Here is an 18,632-nt window from a genome sequence, read left to right on the forward strand (position 1 = left end):
TAACCATAGGCTACGTTCTTTTGTTGCCAATTTCTTGATAGCAGCTTTTTTTTCTTCTTTTTAAGGATAAAAGGATTAACATATACTAACGATGTGCAGTGGTAGAACATGCATCTACGTTCAAAATGCAAAAGTCATATATATGTGATCAGCGTACCTTGATTTGTTGAAGAGAAAATTCCAAAGCAAAAGAAGTGTATTTCGCGGTGTTTCTTCTCCTTGACTGAAATATAAAGGAATGAGGAATAGAGTCGTCTTTTGTGGTTCTTTCCTTCGATGTGTCTACTGCAACCATTTTAATTCCTTCACACTTCGTCCCTGTGTTGTTCCCTGAATCAATCACACTTTGCCCCAAAGCCAGAGGTTAAGGATGGAACAGGGAAAGATGGTGAATCCAGAAAGTTCAATCTCATTTCATTCAGAGTTTCAGGCTACAGCGTATTAGTTCCTTAGTTCTGACCATCTTTAACATAGGCTTGTGCGTGGTTAACTCACACTGGGGCCAAGCCTAATAACTAAAATCATTTTTACACATTCAATTGAAAAAAAAATAAAGGTATTTTAGACACAAATGATTTAAATTAAATATAAAGGTATCCTTCACATCATTCGGGAATCATCAATACTTTGGGATCCGATGAATCAATAGCAAAACATTATTTTTTAACTAACAAGACTAACAATTCTACAGTCTACTAACGACCACAATAGAAATGCATCCATACATGATCCGTTCCAGATAGTTCTAAGTAAGAAGTATATATCAGGGCGCGGCTTCATATGAGAATTTATAGTACAATATTAACATAATATATCCATCAAACTATGGCAAGATAAACATGTTTAACTTGAGGAGGCCATGTTTAAGATATATACAGCTAGTTGGTTTTCTCCCAGGAAGAAGAATCTTTACTGGCCTGATAGACTTCTGAAAAGGGTTGAGATGTGGTCTGACACTCATGGCTTGACGAGTTTATGGCCTGATTAGTCTCATCTTTATCAGCTTCTTCTTTCATGGCCGATTTCAATTTCAAGTCATCATCCATAATCTCACTTTCATCATCTGAGACTACCTCCAGATCAGCAGGCCTGCCTTCAAGAATGCTAAGCACTTTAGACATGGTAGGCCTAAGTTTTGGATTGTTTTCAGTGCATTGGAGCGCCACATCAATCATAGTCATTATTTCCTCTCTATTAAAGTCCTCACCCAACTTTGGATCCACCAGATCCATCAAATTACCTCCGTCTCTCAACTGATGTGCCTGATAACAACAGTACATATAAATGGAAGCCTTATAAGCCAGTGTACACAATTTAATTTGGAAAAGCTGAGCTATATACTTAATTTATTGGGATGTAGGATACCCAATCACGCAGATAAAAGCATTCTTCCTCTGACTTTTGAGTGGTGTTGATCTTGCCACTGATAATTTCCAAAGCAACGATTCCAAAACTATAAACATCTGCTTTCTTAGTCAAATATCCATGCATTGCATATTCAGGAGCCATATAACCACTGCATAATAAAATTTCATTCATAAAATAAGAGTTAGTAAAGCCAAATGCCCTGCATTTTTGTTTCTTTGCATTGTATTACCTTCAATTAAAATTATTATCAATTTCACAAAGGAGATGTCCACTACCATATTTGTATTTTCATCTCCCACGTGTTATCCAAACAAACATAACTTAAAAACATTTAATAATTAACTAACCGAGTTCCAGCAATTCTGGTGCTAATGTGTGTATTTTCCTCCTCATAAAGCTTGGCCAAACCAAAATCAGATATCTTGGAGTTGAGATCTTTATCAAGCAACACATTAGTGGCCTTGATGTCTCTATGAACAATTTTAAATCTTGATTCTTCATGAAGGTAAGCCAAACCTCTCGCAATCCCAATACAAATCTTGTGTCTTGTTGGCCACTCCAATTTTATCTGGAGTTCTTTTGGGCCTATGTTTTTTAATAAAAACACGAATTAGACTCCGTTCTCACATAACCAAGATACTACTCTGTCTCTTATTACAAGATCCTTTTAACTAAATTACACGATTTAAGAAAACAATTAAAATTAGTTAAAAGCAATTAATATGTAGCAAATATAATTTTTTTTCAAATATACCCCTGCACAGAAATGGATAAATGTGAGAGAGTAATAATGAAATAAATGAAGAAAGAGAATGTATTAAATACATTAAATTAGGGGTAAAATAGGTAATATTGCATTAAATGCTCAGACAAGCTCAAATAGGATCTTATAAAAAGGGACAAACCTATTCAAAAAATTGGATCTTATAATAAGGAACGGAGAGAGTATAAGATAGTGGATCGTCATAGAGCAAAGCAAGCCAAAAACATTTAGTAATTTACCCAATAAAGCACGAGCAAGACTATTGTTATCCATAAACTCATATATGAGCAACAACTGATCTCCTTCAACGCAACAGCCATGAAGCTTAACAAGACAAGGGTGTTGCAAAGCAAAAATCATGCCTATTTCATTTAGAAATTCACGATTTCCTTGCCTTGATTTAGTAGATAGCTGCTTAACTGCAATTATTCTGCCATCTTTGAGAATGCCCTGTGTTTTTTGATATAAGAAATAAAGTTATAGAAAAGTTGAAATGGATTTTAATTTCAGGTAAGCAAGAGTCACAAATTGATCATGCATGTACTTTAATAGAACATATCATCCTGTAACAACCTTATAAACAGGACCAAACCCTCCTTCTCCAATCTTATTATCAGCATTGAAGTTGTTCGTTGCTGCTTTGATTTCCTTTAAGGTAAATATACCGGTTTTAAGATCCAAGCCCTTAAGATCTGTTTATAAAAGAAATAAAAGATTAGAGAGCTAGAATCTCCATTAATTGATATACTGATAGTTCACGATCATGCATAAGGTGAAAATACATTAGACACCAAAATTCATAATGTAGAAATACAAAGCCCATTTCCAAGGGAAAAAAGTTATCCATGAAAAGATTGGTTAGCATGACAAAAATAATTAAAAGTATATTGTTAATGAAGTTTTATTAGCAAAACCTAAATTAGCTTATTTTATGCTCCAATATTACCTATGTCTTGTGAATCTTTCCCATAAAGGATACCATTCTTTCGAAGGATAATGAGTAACACCAGTATGAGGAATACACATAATCCAACCATAATTCCAACAACAGCTCCATCAGAAAACCCTTTTTCATTCCTTTGGTTATCAACAGAGAGCCCTTGTGAAGGAACTTTAAAGTCTGCAACCAAGAATAAATGCTTACACCACATAACATGATGTAGTTTATAAGAAAACAGTAAGTCATATAATAACGTGAAAACTACTACTTACTTGGCATCACTGTGATAGCTGATATCAGAGGTCCGTATACACCTCTAGTGGGAATTGAAGTAGTTCCTTTCCCTGCCCAATATAAATGAATCTCCAAAGTGGTATCGTTCACATCAACATCAAATTCCTTAGTGATGCCCTTACCAACTCCACCAGCTTCCTCCGCAATATTAAAATCTTTCAAGTATTTCAAACCCTGTGAAAATGCAATAATAAATCTATAGCTTTGAAACTACTTTGTTCTAGCAAAACTAGATAAGACATTTGATAAAAATGTAAGAAGCAATTGAAACAATCAAATAGAGTGCGTTTCTTTTCATCACTCACTTGAATTGAAACATTGAATATGCGTGTACCAAGGCTGCTAAATGTTTGGTCATCAGAAAACATTATCTCTGCAAAGTGGAGCTTTACTTTATAACTACCGTTTAGCATGCATAGTCCATAGTACTTAAGTGACGAAGGGCTGAGACGGGCTGTTTGGTAGTATTCTGAGCCATTAACATTCAAAGAAAACTCATTTTTTGTCACACTTGTTACATAATCAGCTTTATCATTAAATATATATGTTCCTGTGCTGCTATAAGCCCATTTGTCATCTTTGATATTGAAGTACGAAATGCCATTTGCATTGGAATCTTCTTCATATTCATTCCCCTCAAACTTCATCTTTGGTCCTCCACAGTTAATGAACAACGAGTTATCTGTATAATTGAAATATTATGATATGTTATCAAGGAGAAATTATCGCAGCTTTGCTTACCAAAATTTTTGTGGTGTACAAGTTAAAAACATGATTGATGGACAAAATCTCAACTCACATTGAGGTGTTCTTGGACAAGGTAGGCCCTTCTTGAAACAGAAGGTTCTACAAAATCAGTAGTTTGCTTCAATCGATGATTCCAAGAGATATAACTGAAACTAAATTTTAAACAAGTATGCCATAGGCAAGAAATTACGCATTTTTTCCTGCTGATGAAAGACTAGCAGCTAAGTTCCTGTCCATCAATAATAGTAAGTTGAGAATTACAAAAGTGAACATTGGTTAATTTGAAATGCACGCTCATCTAATTGATAAACAAAGAGAACCTTACACTTGCAAGTTCTGGCAATTAGATGTAGAAACCTTAGTAAAATTGTTATGTGATAAATCACTGAAAGCAAATATCATGAGATTAAAAGTTTAGCTTCTTCAATAATATGGGACTTTGCAGTTGTATAGAAGGTGACTCTATGATGAGAGCCTTTGTCGTTCGCCTTGGGGTTCCTAATCAAAAATAAATCCAAGCAATGCAGTATAGTGCAAAACTCGGGTCGTTTCACTTTGAGGAGCCTTTATTTGAAATCCTAAGCAACTAAGTATCAAAAACAAAAAAAAATTGAGTTGGAAAGGGATTGATTTTCTTTTCAACTAACTAATTAGCAAAATTTAAAAGGATGCAAAATGAGTAAATAGTTTTTGGATTTTTAGTTTATCAAATGGATATGAATGAAATAAACAAAGAGAATTAACAAGTGATAGCAAATAGAAAAGCAATCCTCTAGCACAATGATTAAGGCTATCATTACTTCAATTAATTTGGGAGTTAATTAAATTCAAAAGACTCTAAGGGCCACCCCCTAGACTCGGTTTAATTAGAATAATCAACACCAAGCCACCTTGCATATTAATTATTTACAATTAAACTGTTTCAGCATAATTAGCCAAAAAGAAAATCAAAGAAAAGCAATTAACATTTTTAGTCCAATAACCAAGCCACCTTGAATTACCACTAAATGTTCACAATAATTTCAAAACATAGTCTGACCCAGTACAATGTAAAGAAATTAAAGCTAATCACAGCTTAATGTTAAATGCTAATCAAAGATTCCAACAACTACAACTAATCTCAATACAAATATAAATAATCACAGCCCATTCAAACATTATAAAATTCATTCTAAGACCTAGAAATCACAATTATAATGAAAGAAGTAAAGATTAGAAGAGTTGAAACTCCCCTTTGAAGCTCTAAGTTCAAGCCATAACCATTGCTCTAGAGAATTGGAAGTCAGCCACGGTTTGCCATGAGAATTGCTGTAATTAATGTTCAGTTACGGTTTGCCTCCAGTCTTTGTTCACGCCTCTCAGCTCGTCTCTCTCTCTGCGTTTTTTTTCTCTTTCTTTTTCCTCCGCCGCCAGACCGTGCGCCGCTTCCTCGTTCGGCGTCTTCTCTTCCGCCAATCCCCCCTCATGAATTGAATAATTTAGGGAAGTTATGTTAGGGGGAGCAAAACGCAACGTTTGCTCCCTCTTTTTATTATTATTTTTTTAATTTATTTTTTATTATATTTTTATTTCTTTTTTTTTTAATTTCTATTTTTAAATCTTCCAAAAACCTGCAAACAAAATTTAAAGATAAGGTAGCATTAATTGTCCTTAAAAATTAATTAATCATAATTAAACCAAAATATGACAATTTTGCCCCTAAAAATTAATAATTCAAAATAAAATATATTAAATCAATTAACAATCAATTAAGACAAAAAGGACCAATTAAGTTGACAAAACCCATATAAAAGATATCAAAAAATATAAAAATAATTGAGTTTGTCAACTCCCCCACACTTAGCCTTTTGCACTCCTGGGCAAAGTATCAATAAAGAAGAATTCAATAGAGACACTCAATGCAAGCAAACATAAAACTAACTAAGCATATTCTTAATTAATCAACAATCATAGAATACTTCAGTGCAAAGAAATTAACACAAGAAACATAGCAGGATAAAAGAAGAGAAACATAATAGAGCTCACATAGGGTACAAGTGTTTCACTCATCTCTCAAATGGGAAAAATTTCACTCAATCCACCTAGATTAGCACCTACCATAAGCTTGTAGAGATTCTAATATCTCCACTACTAACATACCTTAGACTCATGATCAAGGGGACTTGAAGGGTTGTAATGTTGGAAACTATGGCCAAATGAATAAAATGGACTAACAAATGAAATGCATGAGTAATAAAGTATCAACTCAAAGTGAGCTTAAGTACAATCATAAAAGAACACCAAAGTGCAGATTTTAACCTTTTGAGACAGAAATCATTGCTCTTCAAACCACCATGGAATGCCTTATTTCAAATTTATTCTTTTGTTGCAACTTATTTTCTCTTTTTCTCTCTGTTTTTTTTTTATAACTTTCTTTCTTTGGCTTTTTCTAAACATTTTCTTCTCTTTCTTGCCTTTTTCTATTTCTATCTCTTTTTTTTTTTGGCATCCAAACCCAAGAAGGCAAAGATATAGACATTATGATGTACTTTTCAAAATGAAAAATCAGATAACTCATGCAAAACATTTGCTAAAAAGTAGTGAATGGAATGAAAGTGAATGCTCAAAGGGGTGAACAAAGGTTAAATGAAGTGGTTTGTGTTTGGGTAAAGGTTTAGAAATGAATGCCCCTATCATCTTCACAAATCTAGGTATTAATGCAGCTTTGAAAAAGAATCTAAACAAGTTCTAGAGGCTAACCAAAACTAGGTGAAAATCACACAAGATGAGAAAAAATATATGGCTCAACAATCCTTCCATTAAGGCTTTCTCTAAAATGTTTTCTTCTTAAGGATCAAGCTATGAAACAAGGTTAATAACACTGCACCAAAAGTATTCTACTATGCTAATCAACTAAGAACAGAAATCACTCAAATCAAATGCAATCAAACTCAGCCGTGCAATATTCACAAGCATTGTGCAAAAAGATTTTAAAAAGAGGTGCCCAAGGATTACAAAAGTCAAGTCAGCAATAGAGGGAACAGCAACTCGCCCATACAGCAGTGCAGAGCACTGAGGCGAATGAAAACAAGAGGACATAGAAACTAGCAGCAAAATTCTCAAGCAAGAATCACTCTCAAATCATGTGATGCAATTCAAAAATCAACCAATAAGGCAAAGAAGAGAACAATTATAGCAGCAATACTTAGGAAACCAGATCAAATCCAAAGGCAATTTTTTTTTTTTTTGAAAACAAATCCTAACAAAACATAACACTTACTCCCCCACACTTAATCCTTGCATTGTCCTCAATGCAAGCTTAGACTAAAGATATGAACAATTGGAAGCTCAAAATGTGCAAGGACAAGGTAGGAAAAGTACTGCATGCAACTAATAACAAACAATAAAACAAAACACAAGCTACCTTTTACTACTGGCTATGTCCCTCCCCCACACTTATCTCACAAAACAAGCAAGTAATTCAAAAGATAAGAGTTAAGGAAGGAAAGGGACAACCTTTAGAACGAAATCTCTTCAAACTCTTGTAGGAGAAGTTCTCATCCCGGATGAGAAACATATATCTCTTTAGTGTGCTCACTTCTCCATTGACATTTCTTGGTGGTGAGGGTTCCTGCAAGGGAAACATTGAACAAGCAGCAGTATCTAGTCCAAAAAGAAAAACTTAGAAGGATCTAGAGTAGCATAGGTATATTTGAGTGGCAAAATCTTCCAAGTAAATATCACACCCAAGAAAGTCAATAGGATTCCTTTCTATAGGAATCAAATAATCAGAAATATTTTCAAAAATGTCTTGTGTATGCAAAGCGGAAGATGAAGAATCCAACTGATAGTGGTTGGAGTACATCACATCACTTTTACTAACACAAGAAGTGGGTGAAAAAAGAGTGGAAGAAGAAGAAGATTCATGCACAATATGATTATGCAATGCAATATTATTATTTACATAGCTACTTAAATCAGGAGGCAAGTCACAAGAAAGAATTAGACGAAAAGATTCATTCTTATTTACAATTTTGTCTTTTAAAATTTTTGAATCTTTTCCTACTAACTCATTAGAAGCATGCAACTCAATGGGATTTTCAGAAAGATAATTTCCAAGGCTATGTTCAAATTCGCATTTCTCCACAGGATTAACATCTAAGCAACTCACATCAATATCATGCTTTATATATTGTCAGCACTTTTAGTACTAGAAGGCGATGCACACAGTTTACTAAAGTTCTGCTTTTGCAACCCAACAAGTATATCATACTTGTTATCAATGCACTCCATGCATATAGTGTGGGCATTATAAGAACAAGATAGAGGTTCGTTCAAATCAGAATCAATTGCACCATCTAATCTAGCACTAGAAAGAGAAGCATGTTCTTCATACAAAGAAGCAGTGACAGTGTAAGCAGTATCATCAACTAAACAACTACTATTAGAAGTGTTCAAGTGAGAATTTTTATTGTTAAACATTTGAGGGGATTCAACTATGATTTCCTCATCCACCTCATCATCACTCACATTATCAATAACTTCAACGGGAATAGTAGTTCTAGTACAAGGGTCAATCTCCTCAAGAAGAGGAGCAATATTACCTGATGTAGGGCACGAGTCCTTGTGAGTTTGTAGATGTTCTTGCTTCATTTCAGCCTCTTGCATGAGTGAATCTAGACACTTTGATTCATCTTTCCCAATCTTAGACTCAATTCGCGCTATATCACTCAAGAACTTTCCCAATGCACTTTGACATTCTTCTAGCTCTTCCTCTAATTCCTTAGAAATCCCAGATATCTCTCCCTCTTCAAGTAATCCATGGTAATATGAATTTAAACGGTCGTAAGCTTCTCTTAAAAATTGTATCTGTTCCTTCTTAGGAATAGTAAGAAATGGGTCAGGTTCATTGAATTGATATTCATGAGACTGGGGGAGAGAATGGTACTTGGATTGGGACGAGGGTTGGTGGTAGTATTCATATGGAAAAGGAGGTGGTTCTTGGTGGTATGTATACGGTGGAGATATATGATTAAAGTATGGTTGGTGAGGTGGGAGTGATGGATTAGGTGATTGATGTAGATGATGGTTCATCCAAGAGGTGTCATGAGCATAGATGTGATTAGGCGTTTGAGACTCTAGTTGAGCTTGGAAGGAGTCCAACTGTTGTAACAACTCTTCAATTTCTTGAGAGCATGTTGAATGAGAATGTGTTTCATTCCACGTACTATTTCCTGCAAAAAATTGAGAATGCGAGAGTAGATCATGATTGCTATTAAACCAAGCCATGAAAAACAAAAAAAACAAATGCAAACTACTAAAAAAAAACTAACATAAATGAAAACTAAAAAGGCTCAACAAATGAACCCCAATCAAGGCTACTTGACACTTAATTACTAGGGAACCAATTTCTTAGCTCCCCGGCAACGGCACCACTTCCTCGTTCGGCGTCTTCTCTTCCGCCAATCCCCCCTCATGAATTGAATAATTTAGGGAAGTTATGTTAGGGGGAGCAAAACGCAACGTTTGCTCCCTCTTTTTATTATTATTTTTTTAATTTATTTTTTATTATATTTTTATTTCTTTTTTTTAATTTCTATTTTTAAATCTTCCAAAAACCTGCAAACAAAATTTAAAGATAAGGTAGCATTAATTGTCCTTAAAAATTAATTAATCATAATTAAACCAAAATATGACAATTTTGCCCCTAAAAATTAATAATTCAAAATAAAATATATTAAATCAATTAACAATCAATTAAGATAAAAAGGACCAATTAAGTTGACAAAACCCATATAAAAGATATCAAAAAATATAAAAATAATTGAGTTTGTCACTCTAGAATTATAAAATGGAGAAATATTAAGAGAATAATAGGCTAACATATTATTTCTGTTCTCCACCACCCATTCTTGAATTGTTCCATTCAGATAATTGTTTGCCAGAAACCTGCATCCACAATTAACTTTAGTCCCCTAGTCTTATTGATAATTATCATTTCTGAAAAAAGTGAAAACTTATATTCATTTCAAAATCTATTTACATCAAAAGAAGGAGCATACAGGCTCTCCTGAATATTAAATCTCGCTCATATAGCCTTTGTATGTCTATTCCTATTCGTTAACAGATATTTCCATCTAACTTTGAGATCGTTGATCACCCTATAACATAACCTATCGCAACTGGAACTTTCATGCTTGAAGATAACATCATTCCTAGCCTGCCAAATTAGATGTATAGCTACAAAACCAAAACATAGGCACTCTTGTCTTGAAGATAGGATGCGATTTGTGGCATGACTTCAAGAACATATGTTACTATGTCACAAATCAACCCATTTCACTAGAATCCTCATTACTTCAGTTGAAATTTTCCGTTCAAAAAAAGAGACGGTCTGTGGTTTCAGAGTCACAAGACACATCAGTCATTATGAACAAAAATACTGGGCCAAATAAGCCCAGTGTCCAGATTGCCCGAATACCCATAGTTTAACCAAAAAAAAAAGGACCAATAACATCCAAACCCTTCTTTAAAAAATAAGGCACTAAATCCATCCCACTGATGATTATTATTGATAAGATATCCACATTATTTTCTTTAACACTTCTTACCAACAAATGCTAATGTTCGCTTACATGTGATTAAAATGCAACTCTTGAAATGAGTTAGGTATTGAACCAGTCAATCTGTTAAAACTCAGGTCTCTGCAAGAAAATGAGGTAACTCGGACGCAAATTAGTAAATAAGGACCAATAATCAATTAGCTAGTCTTAAATCAATTATTATACTAGGAAATGGTGAGAGAATGATGCATCCATTAAATATAAAAGAGTTGAAAATCTTGACAATCTCTTTAACTGCCCAGTCAAAACAGCAACTTACAAAGTCTTCAAGTTTTTCATTTCGCCAATGTACTTTGGAATGTCACCAGTAATTAAGCAATTTCTCAGTACCCTGAAGTCATAGAAAGGAGAATTATAAGCCACTTCACACAAAACCCAAATGAATAATATAGATTTTAGCATAATGGTAGAAAAGTTTTCAACTCACAGTCGTTCCAAAATCTTCATATGCTTCAAATTAGGAAATTTCATGGTTGTGTTTCCACTCAAATCAGATATTCTCCTGAAATAAAAATGTCTCTTTAATTAAAGAGGAAAGAACCATTTATTGAAGAGTAAATTCCAAAACAATTTACAACATATGTGCTGCTGCTTCGAAGGAAAAATAAGCAACCCACAATTCTTTCAAATTTTTCAACAAAGATATGGTGGAAGGAATGGGCCCTTCCATGCCTGTGCCCTGCATATTCCTGACAAAAACGTAAAATTCTCTTAGAAAGGGAATAGTACGAACTACAATAAGAAATCTTTAAATTCAAGGATACTCACAAATAAATACATTCTGTCCAATTCCCAATAAAACTTGGTATCTTCCCTGATAATGTGCTCCCATCTATCCTACTGCAGAAGTTGTGAGGAGTGATCTCATCTCCGTATTTAACAAGGACTTAACTAAATATGAAAATAAAATTGATAAGAATTAAAAACTAAACACTACAGTTGCATCACATGATGTCACTCACAAATCAGTAAGGTTCTTGAGATTTCCAAACGTTTCTGGTATTATCCCTGTAAAATTATTTGCAGAAAGAAGTCTGCATTTTGATACGAAAACAAAGTCAAATATTAGGAAGGACCAAAAGAAAATGCAGGAAATAGAGAATGGAAAAAATCAAAAGGACAAATTACAATCTTCGTAAGTTACGCAAATTTCCAAGACTTTGAGGAAGATGTCCTCCGAGCCGATTATCTTCCAAGGCCCTATAACATCAATAAAAGCTTACTCAGCTTCTATATCAACTATATTTCTTTTCTTTTCTTTTTTGACAATTTTGAAATGAGTGGATTTGACTCCAAAACTTACAGCTCCTGTAGAGTAGCAATTTCACCAAACACAGAAGGAACTGAACCACTAATTCGATTCCCCACAATGGCCCTGAAGTGTATATAGTGAATTCAATTTTGAAAATACATCACACATGAAAATTATTTAGTTTCAACGGGACCAAACTGAGGAACTTCCCTATTTGCATGCTTTGTTCATATTTGACAACTTACAGATTGGTAATAGGGATGCGAGTAAAGTACGTTGGAATTGTACCATTCAGATAGTTGTAATGGAGATCACTGCTCAAGGCAATAGTAAGTTCCTGTCAGTCTTTTTGAGACTCTCGTGTATGGGTTCACAATGATGATGCAATCAAATAAGCCCTTGTGTGTGCAGAGAGAGAGAGAGAGAGATATCTATCTCTGTGTGCGCGTGTATCTGTGCGGGTGATCACTTACAGGATATTCAGCTGGGTGAGATCTCCAAGTTCAGTGGGGATAACTCCAGATATATTCAGGCCTCTCAACAAACTACCATTCAAAAATTGTTCTATCACTAGTTAAACACGTCTAATCATTAAAAAATGCAGCATACAACTTAAAAGAGGTCATGTGGGTTTGTGTATAATTGAGAAAACTGAGTTTATTTGTTCAAGTTTTTCATGAAAAAACTTTTGTTAACCTCACTGATATGACTTGAATCATTTGCTTTTAAATGGTTTAAAATGTAAATTTTCATGATGGTAAAATAATAGATAGACCAAAAGATTTTTTTTATTTACATATTTTGAGTATATAGTTCTTTTTTTTTAAAATTATGAATTAAAATATCAATATTAGCTCTTAATAATGAATTAATTGCCAAACCTATTAATTTAGCAACCTGATCATGTACTTTTAGGAAAATATTGTCTAATCTAAACCACGATGTAACATTTTGACCCCAAAAAAAAAACTATGATGTAATATTAAATACTATTATTTTATAAGAAATTATTCATTCACTTTTATGTTCATTTTAATCCTAAATATAAAACCTCAATTCATTTTAACTCTCAAATTTATAATTTTTCTTAAAATATTCTTATTGGTTACATATGTTCAGAATTCTATTAAAGGATAGTTTCAATACTGATTAATAAATGTATTTTAGGAAAATTAACACCCATTTATTATAAATAACTAATTTAAATATTTTTTAATATTTTTAAATTAATTATTTAGCTTAAGTATGGAAAGTAGTATAGCAGCAAAATTAAAGGTAAGTGGAGGAATTAAGAAGATCACATACAGATTAGTGACATGGCAAACGGTGCCGCTTTGGAAGGAGCAATCGCAAGTGACATTGCTGGCAATTTGGATGTGAGGACTGGGTAGGGACATATTAATCATGTAATTATTAAATCCAGCCGTCGCATTAATGCAAGATCTCCGTGTAACCGTCCAATTTACGTTGTTGCATTTATCAGATATTGCCTGAAGAGTTTTCACTGTATTGCAAAAATGAACATGATTAAAATAATACTCCTCCAATTCTATTTATAAACCACTTCTGCCATATTTTACACAGGTCAAGAAAAACACTAAATTTCATTAATTTTTGTTTACAATTCAACATATTTCTAACTTTATCTCCATCTAATATATATTATACCTTATACAAATAAAGTGAATATAATAATAAATGAAGGGTTAAATTGTAAATCCATACAAAAAAATTTCTCTTACTGTCCTATAAATATGATCAAAAAATGTCTTCTTTCTTCGCCCTATAAATAAAACCAGAAAAGTATATTTTAATTCAAATATATTAAAAATATTTACATGTAACCTTAAAAATAATAATATTTAAATTGAAAATTGAAAATGTTTCAGGGTTGATACCAAGGGGAAAAAACATAAAATCTGACTCTATAAACTCTTGACTAAATTAAGATTAAATATTGGTTTTTTTTTTTGCCAGAAAGATTAAATATTGGTTTGACTCAAGTTGAGTTTTAATAGCATATATTATAATTTTGAGAAGCTTTCAGTTTCAGTACTCATCACATTAATGAATACCCTAAGTTTATAAAATCTGAATCGTTCGTATTTCATTGGAAGGGTCTAGATTTGATTTCTTTTTTTTATTTATTTAGGATAATTATTTTAATATATATTGAATTTAAAATAGGGATAATCTCTTAACTATCATTCTTTCAAAAAATATTCTTTTATTTAAAAGTAATTAATTAAAGATTTTAAATTTGGATCATCCAAATAAGATATGAACGGTTCAGATTTGATAATTGAAACTACTAACACCCGTGCCTTTGTTTTTTTCCTTTTTTTCCCCCTCCTTTTCAATGTAACGTGACCAAGCAAACATTGTTGGCAATATTACACCGTGGCACTATTAAAAAAACCCAAATTTTTTATTATCCTATATAATCAAAGCATTAAATATTATTATTTAATTATTGTATATTTCCGTATGTCTCCTATTTTCTTACAAAAGATAAAGATGGAAAAAAAAAATTAAAAATTAAATCATTCAAACTAGTTTGCATATTCAAATTGATTGCCCTGAACACAAAGGAGACAGAAACAATAAAATTCGCTTTCGTTCTCATGTCGAGGCTTATCTTATAAAACATGCGACCCATCACATGTATACACACATATATAATACGAATGTATGCACTTATTACATTGCTATCAAATTCTAAAAATAAAAATATAAAGATTATACTCACATTTTTTTAATTTAAAATATTATCGTGAAAAATGGCTATCAGATGCATTAAAAAAAAAAAAAAGGGAACATCTTTGCTGTCAACTAAAGTGTTGACCAAATCGCAGCTCATTTAAACACATTTGATGTAATAAATGAAGTTCACATCTAGTTATAGCAATACGCGGAGTTTAGATTCTATTTATATACTCTGATAGGCCAGCTATGAATAAGAAGTTTATAGGGTCAAATTATATATATATTGTTGTGTTCCCAACAGTAATTTCATTTCATTTTTATTTTAGGTATCATAAATGACACTCTTAATTTTAAAAATAATAATTTAATAGTGATAATTAAATTTCTCAGATAGATATATTGAACTACAAAACATGTAATGCAAATTAAGGTTCAGAGAATTTGATAGGATTTTTTTCCGACTCATTGCAAACAAAAAACATTGAATAGGGTTATGATAATGGCGGAAAGTAGCTGGTGGTACTGGGGAAAACGGGCTGGCCTTGTAGACTCGTCATGGGCTCAGGCTTAAACGGGCCGGCTATTTAAGCCCGAGTCTAAAGAATGAACTATTTTTCCAAACCCGACCCATGAGATGACAAGCTCGAGCCGGCCCGCAAGTTTTTGGCCCTTTTAACTAAAATGTCTTTTTTTATTTTTATTTTTTGCATATTTTATCGAAATAATAAAAATGAAACAACACAAACATAAACATCATCATATCTAAGCATATATCACAGTGTAATAGAGTCTATTGAATATACAAACTAAATAGAGGACAAACATAAACAACTAAATAAGCACTAAGTTAAATAAATAATTACAATGCGGATGATCTGGTTTAATCATAAATAATTAACAACAAAGTTTAACTAACAAACATAGTATAATAAAGAATAATCATTTGTCCTACCGACAAAAAAGAAAAGAATCAATCATCTTTAGTTCTAAATTTGTTTTTAACTATAAAAATGATATAGATCTTTATTTTAATTCAAAAGATTCTTTAATTAATTCTATTTCAAGTATAAAAAATATAGGAAAATGACAAATAAAGACTGTAAAAATTACACATACAGTATTTTAACAGATTTTGACAACTTATAAATAACAATACATTTTTGTGAATATACCAAGTTTTAAATTTTGCAATTTTCATGTTTTTTTGTTTATTTTTCCAACAACTATAGTGATTCTATTTTTTTTTGTGAATGCTATCTGTGTGAGCAGCTAGGGTAAGTGAAACCAAGAGTATGCTATGTCTAAAACGTTGGGGTTTTCTTTTTTAAATTAAAAAAATTTAAAAAATTTAAAAAATTTGCGGGCTTAAAGGGGCCAGCCCATTTCTTTTTCGGTCCTACAGGGCTGGCCCTTTTAAACCCAACTTCCCTTTTAAAACTCCAAAATACAAGTCTGGCCTTCGACTTAAACGGGCTCAACTCGTTTTCTCAGCTCTTATGCATCTATATATATGTATTTGACAAAATTCACACTCATAAACTATAAAAAATATGGCTGTTTTATGAGCAATAATTAGTCTAATTAGTAAAAAGTCATATTATAACTTATAAAATTATGAGTTAGAATTTCAAGGATTTTATTGATGAGTAGTGACCCTAATTCTAATGAGTTTCTGTAATTAAACTCATCTAAAAAAATATGCTGGTTTCTCACACTTGGTATAGGTAGACGCACGCTAGTTTCAAAGGGAAACAAAAGTCTTTCATGTAAAACCAAAAAGAAAAGCAATCCAACGTTGTAAATCCGAGAAAGGACAAGTGGTTTTCAAAGATAAATAATTGTTATAGTTTCAGAGCTTATACTGTATGTTTGGCCATTGGGGTCCACACGTATTTGTGAAATATTTCACTTTCAATCACTATAAATAGCATACTTTATCTGTTCGGCTTTCAGAATATCATCAGTTTGATGCTTTCTCAATTATTTGAATTAGACCAATTATATATATATTATCAATTAATGCATTAAATTTTGATTGCTGGAGGTGCAGATGATGTTTTCGGAAAAAACCAAAAATGACAGTGACGCCTCTAGTACTGTGATCCCCTGTTGGACAAAGAGGGTAGCGGTTTCACATTACGTTGCCAATTCACCATGCCTCCATTGAAGTACATCAATTATGATCCAAAACAATTAAAAATAATAAACCCAACCAGTAAAATAGCATAATCCCAGCAAATTAGGGTCAAAGGAAAGACGAGTCAGACTGATATATGATTCAGAATCCGCCATTAGAAGCAGATGAATGCAGAAACAACATGAAACTATACCGCAAGTTACAATCAGAACTTTAACAGGTTGAGTAAATGGCCGGAAAATAAGATGATTCCGGTAAGATTTATGAACTGTGAATCCTCATGGATCAAGAAACACCCATCAGGATCCCAGACACAGAACAAGTGATCAAAGTTTAAAAACAGAGGAATATGATGCAAAAGTTTAATCTTTTTCAAACCCACTTGCACTATTAAACAATTTCTAGTAAATCGTTAATATATTCGCCCTTTCTTATGCTTTCTATATCAATCTTCACAGTGATGAAGAACACGAGTTTATCAGTTTAAAAGTAGTTTCTTTCGGCAGGGCTGTGAATAAACAAGACAAGAACGAGATCGCAGAGTTTCTGCGGTTTCCAATAATTGAAAACGTTTGAGAAACGAGAAAGAAACATTTTCAAGCAGAAGACCAAAGGAAAAAAAGATGAAGACGAGAGTCGAATGAAAACCAGAGAGCAGTAATGGAGAAAGTACCTTCATCTTGGGGTATAAGTTGAGCGCTTGCAGGAGAGTCTGTGAAGGAACAGAGAAGCAAAAATCCAAAGAAGAAAACAGAGACAAGTTTGGAGCTTGACATCGCAAAGTTGGTTCTGAAGGAGAGGTGTCGAGAATGAAGAACGAAATATACACAGAGACAAAGGGCAGAGGCAAATTTAGAATTGGGAAGATTTTGATTGGAGGCAAGGAGAGCAATAAATTGTAATTTATTTTAAATTATAAGTTAGGTTTTATATTAAATATCAGAATTATTAGTTAATGAAAGGTAGTATTAATGATGAAAAATATTTACAAAGGAATAATTTTTATGGACTTATTTATATCAAGAATCTTAAAATTCTATGAAAATTGTTAGTTTTACAAGTTTTCTCACTAATTTTCCAACTTTTCTTTTTACTTTTTTTAAAAATGTCTTAGTCTTACAACTTACACTCACAGAACACTTGTAGGAGGTGATGTTCTTATTTCACTAATTTGAAGCTTTTCTAACTCAATCTTCAAAACTCTTATATTTGTTCTGTTATAAGTATTCGTTCTAAGAGAAATTTTCCCCCATATATGTATATATATATATATATGCATGAATGTAGCGAACATACATATATATATAATTTAAAAGATAAAAAATTGGTTATCCGGAACCTGTAAAAAGATGGATGTAACATAGCATAAAATAATATAATGGTTAAAAATTTAAAATAATGTCTTTATACGTATTAACCAGCAAAAGCTTTTTTTACATTATTTATTATGCATGCAACGTACTTTTGTTGTTAACTGGTAGGTTACTAGTTTAATTAGGCAGCCTTTTATGCGGGATCTGCCAATTTATGTGTGAATGTATTTTTTAATTGAGATCATAACATGACATGTGCTCTTCGTAATCATATGTTACTGTTATACTGTGTGGGTTTTATTTTTTCCATTAGAAATATTTGTTCAGAGTTCTCGTAAAAATGATTTTTTATATAAAAAATTCGCTACAAAATTTTTTATGGAATATTCAAAATATAACCAACTCATGCTTTCACCGAACAAGTGTGAGCTTTACACGAAACCCAGGACTTTTTTTTTTTTGGCCTATCATCATCATTAATTATAATTATAATTTCTTTCTTACGACGAA

At 32.4% G+C, this 18,632-nt stretch overlaps 1 protein-coding gene across 2 annotated transcripts; it reads right to left on the minus strand.

The window, feature by feature from the left end:
- Nucleotides 1-782: 782 nt before the first annotated feature.
- Nucleotides 783-17,619, minus strand: LOC114729838 (probable LRR receptor-like serine/threonine-protein kinase At1g53430). Of its 2 annotated transcripts, none has more exons than XM_028916878.1 (24): nt 17,483-17,619; nt 13,272-13,470; nt 12,440-12,511; nt 12,212-12,280; nt 12,018-12,089; nt 11,843-11,914; nt 11,677-11,748; nt 11,483-11,554; nt 11,332-11,403; nt 11,142-11,216; nt 10,974-11,045; nt 10,727-10,795; nt 9,975-10,040; nt 4,438-4,497; nt 4,303-4,341; nt 4,165-4,211; nt 3,671-4,047; nt 3,344-3,521; nt 3,078-3,251; nt 2,705-2,823; nt 2,371-2,581; nt 1,716-1,953; nt 1,366-1,516; nt 783-1,262 (listed from the first exon to the last, which is right to left on the minus strand). In XM_028916878.1, exons 1-24 carry the CDS (start codon nt 17,583-17,585, stop codon nt 879-881), a joined length of 3,063 nt encoding a protein of 1,020 aa, XP_028772711.1. In that variant the 5' UTR covers nt 17,586-17,619; the 3' UTR covers nt 783-878. The 2 variants fall into 2 exon arrangements, with proteins under 2 accessions (XP_028772711.1, XP_028772710.1); XM_028916877.1 differs by having other exon boundaries at nt 3,344-3,539.
- Between the last annotated feature and the right edge of the window lie 1,013 nt (nt 17,620-18,632).

The sequence above is a fragment of the Neltuma alba genome, unplaced genomic scaffold (assembly GCF_004799145.2).
Source record: "Neltuma alba isolate B1F8T4 unplaced genomic scaffold, ASM479914v2 tig00012684_pilon, whole genome shotgun sequence".
NCBI classification, from domain to species: Eukaryota; Viridiplantae; Streptophyta; class Magnoliopsida; order Fabales; family Fabaceae; genus Neltuma; species Neltuma alba.

Bases quoted from the DNA above. Each gene is read 5' to 3' on its own strand.
- LOC114729838 (XM_028916877.1), bottom strand. From the start codon at position 17,585: ATGTCAAGCTCCAAACTTGTCTCTGTTTTCTTCTTTGGATTTTTGCTT. The intron at 4,048-4,164 runs GTGAGTTGAGAT...TCAATTATACAG, and splicing joins TTGTCCAAGAACACCTCAAT to ATAACTCGTTGTTCATTAAC. The intron at 2,582-2,704 runs GTTGTTACAGGA...CAAAAAACACAG, and splicing joins GGTTTGGTCCTGTTTATAAG to GGCATTCTCAAAGATGGCAG.